This window comes from Garra rufa, chromosome 6 (assembly GCF_049309525.1).
Source record: "Garra rufa chromosome 6, GarRuf1.0, whole genome shotgun sequence".
Taxonomy (NCBI): Eukaryota; Metazoa; Chordata; class Actinopteri; order Cypriniformes; family Cyprinidae; genus Garra; species Garra rufa.
The window spans coordinates 42,352,145-42,367,652 of NC_133366.1; the positions used below are offsets into that span (position 1 = coordinate 42,352,145).

The 15,508-nt window shown below is 36.7% G+C and overlaps 2 protein-coding genes across 2 annotated transcripts; one reads left to right on the forward strand and one right to left on the reverse strand.

Annotated features, from left to right (window-relative positions):
- Positions 1 to 680: 680 nt before the first annotated feature.
- LOC141337112 (OCIA domain-containing protein 1) lies at positions 681 to 7,836 on the forward strand. The gene is made up of 8 exons (XM_073842871.1): positions 681 to 872; positions 1,119 to 1,203; positions 1,297 to 1,350; positions 2,079 to 2,126; positions 2,211 to 2,340; positions 2,603 to 2,763; positions 4,510 to 4,662; positions 4,839 to 7,836. Exons 1-8 carry the CDS (start codon positions 825 to 827, stop codon positions 4,874 to 4,876), a joined length of 717 nt encoding a protein of 238 aa, XP_073698972.1. The 5' UTR covers positions 681 to 824; the 3' UTR covers positions 4,877 to 7,836.
- Positions 6,901 to 13,963, reverse strand: chic2 (cysteine-rich hydrophobic domain 2). The gene is made up of 6 exons (XM_073842872.1): positions 13,718 to 13,963; positions 13,033 to 13,087; positions 10,672 to 10,827; positions 8,596 to 8,652; positions 8,453 to 8,512; positions 6,901 to 8,340 (listed from the first exon to the last, which is right to left on the reverse strand). Exons 1-6 carry the CDS (start codon positions 13,849 to 13,851, stop codon positions 8,290 to 8,292), a joined length of 513 nt encoding a protein of 170 aa, XP_073698973.1. The 5' UTR covers positions 13,852 to 13,963; the 3' UTR covers positions 6,901 to 8,289.
- Positions 13,964 to 15,508: the final 1,545 nt, after the last annotated feature.

Consider the following 15,508-nt stretch of genomic DNA (forward strand, 5'->3'; position numbering starts at 1 on the left):
AAAGGACCAGCATAAACCAGCAAAGGGCCAGCATAAATCAGCTAAAACCAGCATCCCAGCACCAAAACATACCTAACCAGCATATGCTGTTTTTTTTTTTCAGCAGGGTGTTGTGTTTACTTGTGTTAACTTAGATTAATATTCGTTTGATGATCTGAAACATAAAAGTGTGACAAGCGTGCAAAAAATTTAAATCAAAAAGGGGGCCAACACTTTTTCACACCACTGTATATGGTTATTTATTTATTTATTTACCGTTATATGATTTAAGTTTCTTTATTAGAGACAACAGCTAGGCTGGTTGACTGGTTTTAGCTGGTCATAGTTGGTCAGCAGACTGGTTTTAGAGGGGGTTTGTCCACTTTCCCATGCTGGTCAGGCTGGGAGACCACCAGCTAAAACCAGCTACTTCTAACTTAAACCAGATAAGACCAGCCAACCAGCCTAGGCTAGTTTTAGCTGTTTTTATTCAGCAGGGAAAGAGGAGCGCTTAGGCAACCACTAACTCTTGTCTCTGTCTTATTTACTGTTAAAGAGAATACTACATATAGCATAACACTGACACTTTGATTTTTTTTTAATTGTTAGTATATAGTTTAGGGCTTTAAAATGTTTATTCATCTGACTATTTTAAATACTAACAACAGCTGACTTATATGTTGCTATTCCATGTCGAACCGCATGATGGCACTGACAGCTGGTCACTTGTAAACTCCTACTACAGCACAGTCGAGGAAGAACGTTCCAGTGAATTTGACATTTGTAAGTGTGACTGAAGACGAACTGTAGTCTGTAGTACTGTAGCCAAAGACGTCGGATGAACAATGTCCCAGCAGTCTCCAGCGGACCCTGAACGGCCAGGAAATGTCGTGGTGTGTAACAAACATCACCTAAAAAAGCAGAAAATGATAGAGTGATGTTGCCAGGTTATGCAGTGTAATGCTGAATACATATACAGTAGACCTGCATTGCATGAATGCATGCTACATAACTGCCTTACCACTGTAATACCAGGTTTTTAGACATTTATCGTTGTGATATTTTTCATTTTTTAAAATTAAAATAAATAAATAAAAGATTTGGTGTTTAATATTTCTAATATTTATATGTGTATATAGAGTCCCGTAGGAACTGATTACATCCCCACAGAAGAGGAGAGAAGAGTGTTCAGGGAGTGTAATCAGGAAAGCTTCTTGTACAGATGTGAGTGGATGCCCAGTGTTTCTTTTCATTATTATGCTTGTGGTTTTATTGACATCGTAAGTGAATTATCTTTCTGTATTTACGTTCATACAGCTCTCCCTATATCTGCCATCAGCATGGCCTTCACTCAGTTCCTTATCTCTAGAGGTGGGTTTATACTTTATGCATAAGATGTGATGTTGGGTTGTTATACACTAATGTCAGTGGTGTTCTATTAGTTATGTAGTCTAGCTAATATTTTATTACATAGTACCATTTTAATGTTGCAATTAGTTGCAATTAATACTTTAATGCATTAAATTGATCAAAGAAATAAAAAGTCTATTTATCAAATAATCCTGAAAAAAATGCCTTTCAACATTAATAATAATATGAAATATTTCTTGAGCAGTAAATCAGCATATTAGGATTATTTCTGAAGGATTATGTGACACTGAAGACAAGTAATGGAAATGAAAATACAAAACAGTGTAATATTTTAAATTGTAATACTATTTCACAACATTACTGTTTTACTGTATATTTGAGCAAATAAATGCAGCTTTGGTGAACATAAACCCAGATAGCACACGTATGTCTGGTAAAGATCTCTTAATCTGGAAAGCATCTGCTGTGTACAAACGTCTGGCAGAAGTCTGTAAGATGTCAGTTTTGCATACATTCTAATTCATAAACATCTTAAAGACATCTGATAGGAAACGTCCAATAGACATATTGCAGATGAGCAAACTACGTCTTTCAGATGTAAATGCAGATGTCAAATAGTCTCTGAGATGTACGTGTGCTATTAGAAAACATTCTTTCGAAAACATTTAAAAAATCTTACAGACTCAAAACTTTTAAACAAAGGCTAGTCAAAAATCTATTTGTTTCAGGTGCTCTAACAGCCTCCGGTAGATTTGGATCTTTGCCCAAAGTAGCTTGTGAGTACAATTTACTGTTACTGAGATTAATAATCTATAGACTGAATATTAAAATTATGTATCTATGTGTTAAATATGTGTTAGTTGCTGGGTTTTTTGGCTACGTCGGAGGGAAGTTATCATACATGAAGACATGCCAGGAGAAATTTAAGAGCTTGGAGAATTCGCCACTGGGGGAGGCACTGAGACAGAGACAGCGCCAACAACCACCAGTGTGAGCACAATACACACAGATACAAACATGCACAACCAATGTTTAAAATAATTGTGTAATTTCTGTGCCACTAGCCAACAAATTCTCAAATGATTCCTATACACTCCTACTGCAACTTCTTCCCTCGATTTTTCTTTTTTCTATGGAAAATGAAAAAAGATCATTTGAAGTGAAATGTCTTAATGTTTTTATTTTTTTTCCTTTTTAAATAGTGGTCAAAATTAACATTGCATGTGTTGTCTTTTTTTAAAACATATTTCAGGTTTACCAGTAAGCACCCAGAAATGAGTGATCCAAACAAAGCTGATTTTGAGCCAGCCTTTCAACTTGATGATCAGAGGAGTCAGTCATTCTCCTATTCTAGTGATTTCACTAACACTGACCCCATGTCCTCAGCAACTCACTATGACACCCAAATTACAGGTATGTTAAAGCCTTCAACTTTTTGCATTAAAGGGATAGTTCACCCAAAAATGAAAATTTGATGTTTATCTGCTTACTCCCAGGGCATCCAAGATGTAGGTGACTTTGTTTCTTCAGTAGAACACAAACGAAGATTTTTAACTCAAACCGTTGCAGTCTGTTAGTCATATAATGGCAGTCAATGGGCACCAAACCTTTGAAAGTAAAAAAAACATGCACAGACAAATCCAAATTAAGCCCTGCGGCTCGTGATGATACGTTGATGTCCTAAGACACGAAATGATCGTTTTTTGCAAGAAACTGAACAGTATTTATATAATTTTTTACCTTTGATACTCAGCAATCTCCAACTGTCCTGAGCGTCCGCTCAGCATCCGCTGCGTTACCGGTGTACGGGCTCTGGCGTAGTATACACAAACGCAGGAAGGGGAAATTGATGAACAGTCCCGGATGAGTTCACGCAAGCAAACATAATATTTTGGCTTTAAATCGGCTTGAACAATCAGGATATAAGTGCAAGTAATTACCATTTTGAATGTAACGTGCCAGATGCTAAGCACACACTCAGGACAGTTGTTAGGGGCCGTTCACATGAAGCGTCTTTTGCGCGCGCAAGTTCGTTATTTCAAATGGAGACGCATGGCTTGCGCGCGCATATTGGAAGCGACGCTGTCGCGACGCGCACGCGGTGCAACGCACTCGTTTTTTCCCGGCGCGACCGCGCCGCATCGATTTAAAAACATCTCAACTTTTCAGAATGTCGCAAGCGCACCGCAGGTCATGTGACATGAACTAACCAATCAGCTTCCTCACGTTTTTCCGTTACATTGAAACCTCAGCAGAAACATGGAGGAGCAGCTCATCATTGTGGTCCAGGGATTTCTTGAACTTTATGATTTGTCAAGCCCCCATTATTTTGACGCTAATAGAAGAAACAATGCATGGAGACGCATAGGCTTGGAGCTAGAGCGCAGCTGATGGTTGCTTAGAAACGGCAGACGCTTCCGGAGCGCAAGTGCCCGAGCGCTTTGTTGATAAGGAAGAAAGCGGCGCGCCTAGCATTTTCCACGCGTTTTTAGGCGCGACATGTGAACGGCCCCTTAGACATTGCTGTGTATCAAAGGTAAAAAATGATATAAATACTGTTCAGTTTCTCACAAAAAACGATCGTGTCATGTCTTTGAACATCAATGTATCGTCACGAGCCGCAGGGTTTAATTTGGATTTATTTGTGCATGTTTTTTTTTTACTTTCAAAGGATTGGTGCCCATTGACTGCAATTATATGACTGACAGACTGCAACGGTTTGAGTTAAAAAATCTTTGTTTGTGTTCTACTGAAGAAACAAAGTCACCTACATCTTGGATGCCATGGAGGTAAGCAGATAAACATCAAATTTTCATTTTTGGGTGAACTATCCCTTTAAAAACAGCAGGACTGCACCATACTGGTTAAACTGAAAATCACAATTATTTGGCTTTATTTTTTAGAGTAAGTTTCCTTACAGATATAGTTGCAGCAAGAAGTGACTTCTTAAGAGAGACAGACTGGCTGTTCAACTTTAATTTGAGCAGAATATTACATTGGAGATGTCAAAAATAAAAATCAGGATAAATAAATACTGCTGTTGGTCTTATAGCCCTCTTAATATTTGCTGCAGAATATTCAGAATAAGATTAGTTCACCCTGAAATGAAAATTATGTCATTTACATCAGTTGGTTTTTAAATACATGCCTCTAATCCAGCGGAACCAACTTACATGGAGGAGGATGTGCAGAAAAAACACATTCTGTATGAGGAGCTACGGAGTAAGAATAGGGAAACCTATGAAGTTACGACGACTCAGAAACCAGAGACACAGTTGAAGCCTTCAGCCGAGACCATCCCAGCCATGAGAGGTGAGACCTGACAGTCTACTAAACAACATCCTAATTGTTTGTGATGTGACAAGTCATTTTTTATGTCCTCTGAACTAAAAACCTTGAATGTACATGAAGACAGTACAAGTTACTATGTTTGACTTCTGATACCCCATAATGTATGTATATGTATGTATTTCTTTTTTGGTAAACAGGGAAGAAGAATAAATATGGAGACACGTGGGAGGAATGAGAGCTGCTTCAACACTGTTTCCCTGTCTAGAATCACTGTCTGTAACTGATGTCTTTTAAAATACAAATGTCTAAATGTGTCTGAAAGATGTCTGTCAATGACTTTCCACCTATTTAAGGTAAAGACAATTTTTGTTTTTAGGTTTGACATTTCCAGAAAAAAAAATTTTTCAACTGGTCCCAACATTCCATTTTCATTGCGGACCAGTTGTTATGGTGTTTTGTGAGTTTATAGCAAACCATGAAAATGATTACTACGAGAGTTGACTCTTTTTTTCCACTCATTTTATCATCACAACTGCAGGAAACATTTAGGTCAGCAGCAACATTTGGTTCAGGAATGAGCTACAGCATTGTTTATACTTAAGATTCATAACCCCTTAATGACAAGGTTTTCGCAGGTCCTTAAAACGTCTTTAAAAGCTGTATCAAATTTAAGGTCATAAAAAGTCTTAAATGGTACAAGAAAGTCTTAATTATGATTTCAAAATCATTCTTAAATTTGTGGACGGAAAGACAAGAATTGCGTGGCCTAATGTTAATCTTTAAAAAACTGTGATTTCATTAAAAAAGTATGTGCACTGCACGTTTTGAAATCAGGTAATGCGCTGCTTTGTGTACCGCATATTTCACAAACCACTACATTTCTGCCATTCCAAAAGCGCCATCTGCTGGCAGAGAATGAATTAGCAATTTTAAATCAGCCTGTCTGCTGTTTTTAATTAGACCAAAGCAAACATCGACCTATATTTTTTACTCTGCAAACATGTAAATGTAAACTGGTGAAAGAAGATAATGCATTATATATATTTTAAGAATTATTACAGTAAAATATATTTATATGTTAATTAAAATTAAAAATTTGATGATAAGTGTTTACATTCATTTTATAATTGATACATTTAAAGCCTGAAATGTGAAATTTATTTTATAAACATTTTTGTTTCTGTATCTGAACTGTAAAACATGCTTTTTACAGTAATTTTACAGTTCAATATGGTATGACGTGTGTTTCTAATTAGGGGCCAAGCACCGGACATGCAATGGCACCTATTGTATCCATTGCCGTTCCTATTATTATTGTTCTTTTTCCACTCTTGAGACTACGGCAGCCCATAGAACCATTTTTCAGTTTTTGTCGCATGCTTAGTCGAACCACAACCAATTTTCCCGTCAGCCATTTTGAATTTTGTCATAAAGTGCTATATTTCACGAATGTATTGGCGTATCATTACATAACTCAGTATGTGTCTTCAGCACCATGCCCCAACAGTACTCCAAAAAAATTGGTTATAAAAAAATGAAAAAATTGGGCTATTGTAATGAAACTGGTCTCAATAAATTATTTGGGTCATGTCGAGAACCTAGATATCAATTTTTGCCAAAGTCAGCCGAACTTCCCATCTGCCATTTTAATTTATGTGGAAGATTTATTTTTTTTAACTCCTCCTAGGCTGGTGGTCCGATTTTCACCAAATTTGACTCGGATCATCTTCAGACCATGCTGGCAAAAAGTTATAGATTTTGTGTCGATATACAAAATTGTTATTGTTTAAGTCTTTAATGAATTTGCAGGAATGACGCCAAACTGTGTCTGAAGCTGCATCTCTGCAACGCTTTGACATAGTGACACCAAACTTTGTATGTGCCATTGTCACCTTACACTGACCATACCACATCAGTTTGGTAACAACACCACCTATTGATCAAAAGTGATAAGCCAATAAATCATATAACGAGTGATTTTTAAAATTATGTTTATTACTCTGATGATCCATGCCATCCTTAGCTCCTCATTTTGTCTCTGTAGTGCTTGGCCCCATAATTGCTGCTTGCAGCTATATATATATATTTAATTTTTTTTTGTGATCTTAAAAAGTCTCAAAGAATTATTTGCAGATGCAGCTTTGCTAAGACAGTCTAAACCACATTAATTCTTGTTAATTAATTTGATATCAAACCCTTTGATTTTAAACATACATCACAATATAGCCATACATTCAGAATGGAAAAAAAAGAAACAAATCAAGTTGGGCATATTTTATTTCTGTACACACATTGTACATAAATACACTGAAATTATTTTTTGAAAAATAAAGACGATGTCCCTGGGATTTGGGATGACATCAGATGAGAGATAGAGAATTGTAATTTCAGTAATAATATCAGTAATCACACACACACACATACACACTTCATAAATTTCAAGTTTTGAGATCTAATAGGACCAATTGTTTTAGAGTACTGGGACATAACTGTTTTATTAACCTACAATTGGACACATTTACACAAATATAGTTCGCTAAGAGAAAATGCCTGCATAGGACACCTGACCCACAACTGAAAAGATGAAAAAAACAAACAAATTAAGAAAAAAATATTAAATAAAAAATTCTTTCTGCCCTGGAGAAACTCCAAAATGTTTGAGTTCATGTTAAACAAACTCAGAAATACTTTATTTTGTTTGCCCCCCAATAATTTGTTAAAATGAACAATTTAACTTTAACCCAACAAACCTATAAATGTTTATCTGTCTCACTTGTGAACCAAACAACAAACAAAATATCTCAGGGACAGACAAAAAAAAATATCACCCACACACAAATCAAGAAACAAACATTTGCTGCTCTTCTTTTTAAACTGAGCAAGTAAACAAGGATTAAAAAAACAAAAAAACAAACAAAAAAAAAACAGCAAAACAAATCTAATCTGTGCTGCATCACTACCGATAGGTGCACCTGGACCGTATCAGGTCCGTGACTTGAACTAGACTCAAAAGTCCCGTCAAGAGTCTAGATGGTGCGTGGCACAGTCAGTGTTTGATTGTCTTTGTATATAGATGATAATTTGTGAGAAGGAAAGATGGGGAACTATGTATTGTGCATTGACCGTGTCCATTTGGCTCTCAGCTAACTGAAAATCCATCTGTTTTAATTAATACAATAAAAGAGTTTAATTCTACAGCTGTCACTTCCTCGAGCCATTCTGCACTGATCCGTTCCACAGTGATTGTTGTTGTTATCAACAGGAAGCCACTTAGCTAGTGCGCAGACTGTGTGATCTGATTAACGTTTAGAAAACGTTCCAGTTTGAAGCTTCAGAAGTAACTTTCTCGTGGCCTCCTTGCAGACTCCGTGTAGTCGTGTGACAGTAAAGGTCCCTCTTGTGTATATTCATGCACTTGCGAAACCAGAACGGCACGTACGTTTGCCTCGGTCTGTGCGTATGTGTATGTGGATTGTAAACAGTGCTTTCTCGTGAGGAGTGCTGAGAGTGGCGCTCGGACGTGAGGTGAGTCTCTTGCTCAGAGTGTGGAGGGAAAAAAGACGAGGCCACATGATAAAACCATGACAGTACCGGAGAAAGGCACCTCAGGAAGACCACGCCGGAGGGATGAGCTCTGGCCCACCACTGCTAATCCGGTCTGAAGATGGGAATCTTGGGTAGAAACTCTATTAGGATGACCTAGAAATAAGACAGAGAGAAATGATGAATGTGAAGATATGCATTTCATTATTTATTATGTTTGAAACGGTCACTGTGTGTGATTAAACGGGAGTGTTTGTAGTAGGCTTACGTATTCCATCATGTTGTTGGTTTCACACTTCCTTTTGCTGAGCCTCCAATGCAAACACAGCTAAATGAACAGAGAGCGTGTAGTCAAATTAGTACCTGACAGGAAAATACAAATTGCAAACAAGCAAACAACCTTACACATACCTTGTGATACAATCTGCTGTTTTCCCAATCCAGTAACTTCTCAATGGATCTGCGCGTCTATAGGTGAAAAAGACATTATTTATTATATGTGACCCTGAACACAAAACCAGTCTTAAGTAGGGTATATTTGTAGCAATATGCCAAAAATCATTAGGATATTAAGTAAAGATCATGTTCCATGAAGACATTTTGTAAATTTCCTACCGTAAATGTATTTTTATTAGTAATATGCATTGCTAAGAACTTCATTTGGACAACTTTAAAGGCGATTTTCTCAATATTTAGATTTTTTGCACCCTTAGATTCCAGATATTCAAATAGTTGTATCCCAGACAAATATTGTCCTATCCAAAAAAAAGCTTATTTCAAGATGGTTTTCATTATCTCAATTTCAAAAAATTTACTTTTTTTTTTTGTGGTGGTGGTGGTCCATATGATTTGTAAAATTATGAGAAAGGAGCCTGTTATTTATGTACATTACTGTTCAAAATGTGTTTGGGGTTTGAAAAAAGTTATAGATTTCATATGCTCAACAAGGCTGCATTTATTTAATCAAGAATACAGTAAAAAAAGAGAAATATTGTTACTTTTTAAAATAGTGGTTTTATTTATTTATTTATATATAATTTATTCTTGTGATGGCAAAACTGAATTTTTAGCTGTTTCTGTGTCGTTTGATCCTTCAGAAATCATTCTAATATGCTGATTTGGTGCTCAAGATTTATTATTAATATCAAAGTTGAAAACAACTGTTCTGCTTTATGTTTTGTGGAAGCCACGATTTTTCAGGATTCTTTGTTTAATCGAAACTTCAAAAGAACAGCAAGAATTTGAAATGGAAGTTTTGTAACATTGTAATAACAAGTAATTACTGTCACGTTGGATAAATAGTAGCTTCCTTAAAAAAGGTCTATTGTTGTCAATTAAGCCAGAAAATGTTTTCCCCTTATCTTGTCAATAAAAACAAAAATACTAAAAAGTAAGGCATACTAGTAAGAAGGCATTTATATGGAAAGCGCTTATTAATTCTTTTGAATTAAAACTTTATTTAGGCTTCAAAAATGCAATATAAAACTGTCAATATTAAAGGGAAGAGAAGAAATTGCTTTTGTTTGTTTTTTCCTTTGCGCACAAAAAAGTATTCTTGTAGCTTGATAACATTATGGTTAAACCAGTATTTTATTTTAACAATGTCCTTACTACCTTTCTGGGCCTTGAATGTGGTAGTTGCATTGCTGTATATGCAGGGTCAGAAAGCTCTCAGATTTCATCATATATATCTTAATTTGTGTTATGAAGATGAATGACGGTCTTGTGGTTTGGAACGGCATGAGGGTCAGTAATAACAGAATTTAGTTTTTTTAAGGTGAACTATCACTTTAAATGCAACATCTCTAACCCACAAATTTCCACTGTAGATGCATGTCTAAACATGCACCATTTGCATTTTTACAAACCCTGACAACATGCCACAAATGCTTTTGACAAAGCTAAAAGGATAGTTCACTCAAAAAAATAAAATTTTGTCATTCATTTTTCACCCTCATGTCGTTTCGAACCCGTAAGACATTTGTTCATCTTCGAAAAACAAATTAAGATGTTTTTGTTGAAATTCAAGAGCTTTCTGACCTTGCATAGACAGCAATGCAACTGACACAATCAATGCCCAGGAAGGTAGTAAGAACATTGATGAAATAGTAAACTTGACATCAGTGTTTTAACCGTAATATTATAAAGCTATGAGAACACTATTTGTGTGCAAAGAAAAAAATAATGACTTTATTCACATTTTCTTTGGAAGAGAAGAAATTATTGAATCAAGACGTTATTTTTGTTGAAACACTGATGTCACATGGAACATTTTAACAGTGTCCTTACTACTTTTCTGGGCCTAGAATGTGGTAGCACGGTCGCTGACTATGCAGGTACAAAGCTCTCGGATTTCATCTAAAAATATCTTAATTTGTGTTCCTAAAATGAACACAAGGTGAGTAATGAATGACAGAATTGTTGTTTTTGGGTGAACCATCCATTTAAGTGAGGAACATTCCTTGAAGTGACTCTGAACAAACTCACCCTCTTGCTCAGACAGATAACCGGCCACAGACTAAAGCCCAGAGTACAGCAACAGCACAGACAGCCGCACAGCAGCCAGCGCACATTCACTGGGAGAGCCTTCTTCAGACAGCTGTTCACACGGTTTATGCTGGCTTTGAACTCCTCCGGTGCAACCTGCAAATGAACAAATGAAACAGTATTCTAAGAACCAATGTCTAACCTCAAAATTACATGAAGCACTCGCCATATTGGGTAATACACACTCTTTGGAAAAAAAAAGTAACTTGAACATTCTGCTAAACATCTCATTTTGCATTCCACAATAATCTGTGGTGGATAATTTCTTTAAGCATTATACAACATAAGAGCATTTAATGGATAGTTCATCCAAAAATAAAAATTGTGTCATTAATTACTAACCCTCATGTCGTTCCAAACCCATAAGACCTTTGTTTATCCTCAGAACACAAATTAAGATATATTTGATGAAACCCGAGAGCTTTCAGATCCTGCACAGACAGCAATGCAACTGACACATTCATTTTATGAAAGTGCCCCTATTATGCCTTTTCAAATATGATATTTCATGTAGTGTGTCATGTAGCTGTATGTGAACATAAACTATCTGCAAAGTTGTGACGCCGACAGTGCACTATAAATAAAGTTTTTGTCTATCAAAAAAAAGAGTCGGCTCACATTCGCCTAAACGAGTCGTCAGCAATTCGAATCTTTTTTCTGTAACGGCCACACGTCACGAGCTACACATTTGCGTAATGTCCGCCCACGTTCAATTTCGCGAACAACTTGCCCGCCCACAAACAGCAGGCCTACCATTTTCACGTGGATTACATCATGTCAAGAAGACGCCCTGCGCTGTGACAGCCTGTGAGAGTGAATTTGTTTTACATGCCCTTCCGAAAGATGAAACTATCAGTGGTTAACATTAATTTTTTCAACACCTCAGCAGTCCAATGCCAATCTTGTGTTGTGTTCGCGTCATTTTACTGATGACTGCTTTTCTAATCTTGGGGAGTAACGTTACAACGCGAGATTCACCAAACGCTTGGTTTTAAAAAATGGATCAGTGCCCAGTTTATTTGGACCGGCTTGCTCCTCTGAACTTCTACCTGTAAGTATGATTAATAATTGTATTTTCTAGCGATCGTTCAAAATACGTCTTTGTGTACGTTATGGTGTGTAACAACCCCGCACATGTCTTGGTAACCGGCTAACTTGCGTTTCTGTAGTTCTGTTGTTCAGCTGTGAGTGCAATGTAGTCTAAAAAGTCTTGTGATTGATGCAGCTTGACTGTCTGTCTGCCTTATTAGTTTAAGTAATGATAATGATAAACGATGGCTTAACGCAGTGTTATGGGTTGTACGTTACAGTGTTGAAGTTCACAACGTAGAGGTGTGCCCGGTTCGCTTACAAAAGCAAATTGCAAACACTGTCCACAGTTAACATATGACACCCACTGAGAAACGTCCTGCTCCAGTCGTGCTTGCAAAACAGTTTCTTGTCGATGTGACACTTCAACCGTTTCATCGTCAGACTCCGGCTCGAATTGATAGGGTAAAATCGAGGCTATCTTTTCTATGCATTGACAGGTCTCCGCAGCTGTCATTCAGTTATGCCAATGGGCGTTTCGTTTTGCGCTGTAGCGGTAGACCAATCCAAAAGGACTGCACCATCTGACCAATCACAGCAGTGAGGGCTCACGGAAAGGAGGGGTTTAGAGAGACTGATTCTTCGAACTGCTTCACACGAGTCGTTTACGAATCATTTAGAAACGGGGTAAAAATAAATCTAATTTTGGAGAAAACTAAAGTGTTTTTTGAACTTGCATACATGTAAACCTGTTTTAAGAGACTATTACAACAATATTAACTACCTTTAAAATGGCATAATAGGGGCACTTGAAGCTATGAGAGTACCTTTTGTGCGCAAAGAAACATAATTTCTTCTCTTCCTTATCAGCCTCCATTGAAGAGTCCAAGATGCATGAAGAAATTGCTCAATATTATAAGTTTTTTTGTGAACAAAAGTATTTTCTTAACTTCAAAATTAAGGTTGAACCAACGACGTCCTTGCTTCATTTCTGGGCTTTGAATGTGTTGTGTTGCTATCTATTCAGGGTCAGAAAACTCGGATTTCATAAAAAATATTTTAATTTGTCTTCTAAAGATGAATGAAGGTCTTACAGGTTTGGAACGACATGAGGGTGAGTAATTAATTACAATTTTGGATGAACTAAAAGCCATTTCCTTTAGTTTCTGAATGCCAGTAACAACAATTTTCACTCCTTGTCATTGGTATTAGTAAATATTGTGCCTTTAATACTCTTCTGTTAGACAAAAAAGCCACTAGGATTACACATACCTTTCCTGTAAGGGCTGAGGGAAATTCAGACTCAAATTTATTGCTCAGTCCAAACCTGCAGGGAAGAAAAAAATAATAATGTTTTGAGGTTTCACAAACATTCAAATGTTCATGAAGGTATAAGTAAATTCACTGTATATCTACTTCACTACTCTATACAGTAAAGTATATTTGTTAATTTTGATGACACATTTAGTCATCAGAAATTAAAGTTTCATTTGCTCACTCTTATGTTATTCCAAACCCATAAAACATACTTTCTTCTATGAAACAGAAATAAGCAAATGTTTACTGAGGCTGTCAAAAAGAAAAGCAGAAAGTAAGTCACACAGGTTTGGAACAACAAGCGGCTGAGATATTAATCACAAGACTTTAATTTTTGGGTGAACTATCTCTTTAAATGTATTATAATATGAGCTGCCCTGTCAAACCCGACTGAGTGGCTTTTTAGCCAGCATTTAGGAGTACTGTATGTGCACCTGAACCTTTAAAATACTTTCTAGGTTTTTAAGCTATGACTAGTCTTAGTCTATGAGACCAATCACTATTTTCTCAAGCTGTTGAAATGATCCTTAGCATGTCTCACGTGTCTCTAAACTAGCACTGTGCTCCTAACGGCTTTGGTTGGATCAATAATGATTGATAATCTATCTGCGAATAGATCCAGAGCTGCCGGGTGTCTTACACAGTGACGTGTCCGGATCCGCGCACTACCACCGGGTCCGGAGCGTATTTGAGCAGCTGCTCCTCCGCGGCCCTGTCCTCGTCCTCTTCTTCCTCTTCGTCCTCCTCGTAAATCTCATCAAAGTCCTCCATCATCGCCCCCCGCCTCGGCCTCTATGCTTCCCGAAAGAAGCGCCGAGAAAGACCGTACTTCGCTCACGTTAAGCAAATATAGGCAATAACGCAGATCGCACGGCCGAGAAGTGAAACGACGGTACAGAAATCCGGATCAAAACATCAACATCCGCCGAAAATCTCGTGCGGGTTGAACTCGGGATACATCGCGAGAGTATGTAAATCGCATTCAGACTGAATGGGCCTTTTTCATCTCAGGATTTACCAGGGTTCGACGGTGCGTTGCTAGACCCTTTTTACTGGGGCACGTGCCCCAGTAAAAATATGCTGTGCCCCAGTAAATCTCAAATTTGAGTTATAATTTACGTTGATAATCCCAAAATAAAGACATTAAACTACATGTAACACTAACAACTGAATTAACGAGAAATGGGGGCCTGTGCCCCAGTAGAGCTTTAGGTCTAGCAACTCCCCACCCGCATTTTTAACTAGTAAAATCATTTGCTAGTTTACGTATTCTTGCCTTAGCACGTTAAAAAGGATTTATTAGGATTTATAGTTAATACCATAATTCAAAACATGTTTACCTCTTAGTCTGCATTTTTCTGAGCTGAGGTACATCAAAATACGCAGAGGTACCAATTTATTATATACAGTAAATATAATCCACCAAGCTTTTTAATTGATTAAATAAATGTTTCATTATATATAATATAAAATAAATATTGCCCATTGTATCCTAATGTTTCAAAATATTTGCCTATTTTAATATTTAGTATGTAATAATAGATAATTTGCCAAGAAACTGCCACTTTTAAATAGCAATAATTAATTAAATTGATCAAACGTGACAGTAAATACAAATAAATGCTGAACCCCTGGTTTCATAGAAAAGGCTAAAAGGAGTAGTTCACTTTCAGAACAAAAATGTACAGATAATGTACTCACCCCCTTGTCATCCAAGATGTTCATGTCTTTCTTTCTTCAGTCGTAAAGAAATTGTTTTTTTTTTCAGGATTTCTCTCCATATAATGGACTTCCATGGTGCCCCCAAGTTTGAACTTCCAAAATGCAGCTTCAAAGTGCTCTAAATGATCCCAGCCGAGGAAGAAGGGTCTTATCGGTTCTTTTTCTAAAAACATTTACAATTTATATACTTTTTCATTTCTAAACAGAGCACATACAGAGCTAGACAAAACGAGCATTTGAGGTTAAAAAAGTATATAAATTGTAATCTTTATTTAGAAAATAACCGATCGTTTTGCTAGATAAGACCCTTCTTTCCTTGGCTGTGATTGTTTAGAGCCCTTTGAAGCTGCATTTTGGAAGTTCAAACTCGGGGGCACCATAGAAGTCCATTATATGGAGAGAAATCCTGAAAAAAAAAACAATTTCTTTACGACTGAAGAAAGAAAGACATGAACATCTTGGATGACAAGGGAGTGAGTACATTATTTGTAAATATTTGTTCTGAAAGTGAACTACTCCTTTAAGCCTAGTCCTAGACTAAAATGTAAATCTGAGCTGTATCAGCTGAAAGAAACTTGTACTGACTGAACTTTAAAATATATCAGTGCCGTATTTTTGCCTCAAGATGCACACCAGTAATGTTTTTTCTAAGGCATGTAAAAATTATTTAATTAAAGTCTTAATTGAACTATGGCCTAATCCTGGTTTA

Coding starts and splice junctions, on each gene's coding strand:
- LOC141337112 (XM_073842871.1), top strand. CDS start 825: ATGTCCCAGCAGTCTCCAGCGGACCCTGAACGGCCAGGAAATGTCGTG. Junction 1,204..1,296: donor GGAAAGCTTCTTGTACAGAT/GTGAGTGGATGC, acceptor ACGTTCATACAG/CTCTCCCTATATCTGCCATC. Junction 4,663..4,838: donor GACCATCCCAGCCATGAGAG/GTGAGACCTGAC, acceptor TTTGGTAAACAG/GGAAGAAGAATAAATATGGA.
- chic2 (XM_073842872.1), bottom strand. CDS start 13,851: ATGATGGAGGACTTTGATGAGATTTACGAGGAGGACGAAGAGGAAGAA. Junction 8,653..10,671: donor TTATCTGTCTGAGCAAGAGG/GTGAGTTTGTTC, acceptor TTTCACCTATAG/ACGCGCAGATCCATTGAGAA. Junction 8,341..8,452: donor CCAACAACATGATGGAATAC/GTAAGCCTACTA, acceptor TCTTATTTCTAG/GTCATCCTAATAGAGTTTCT.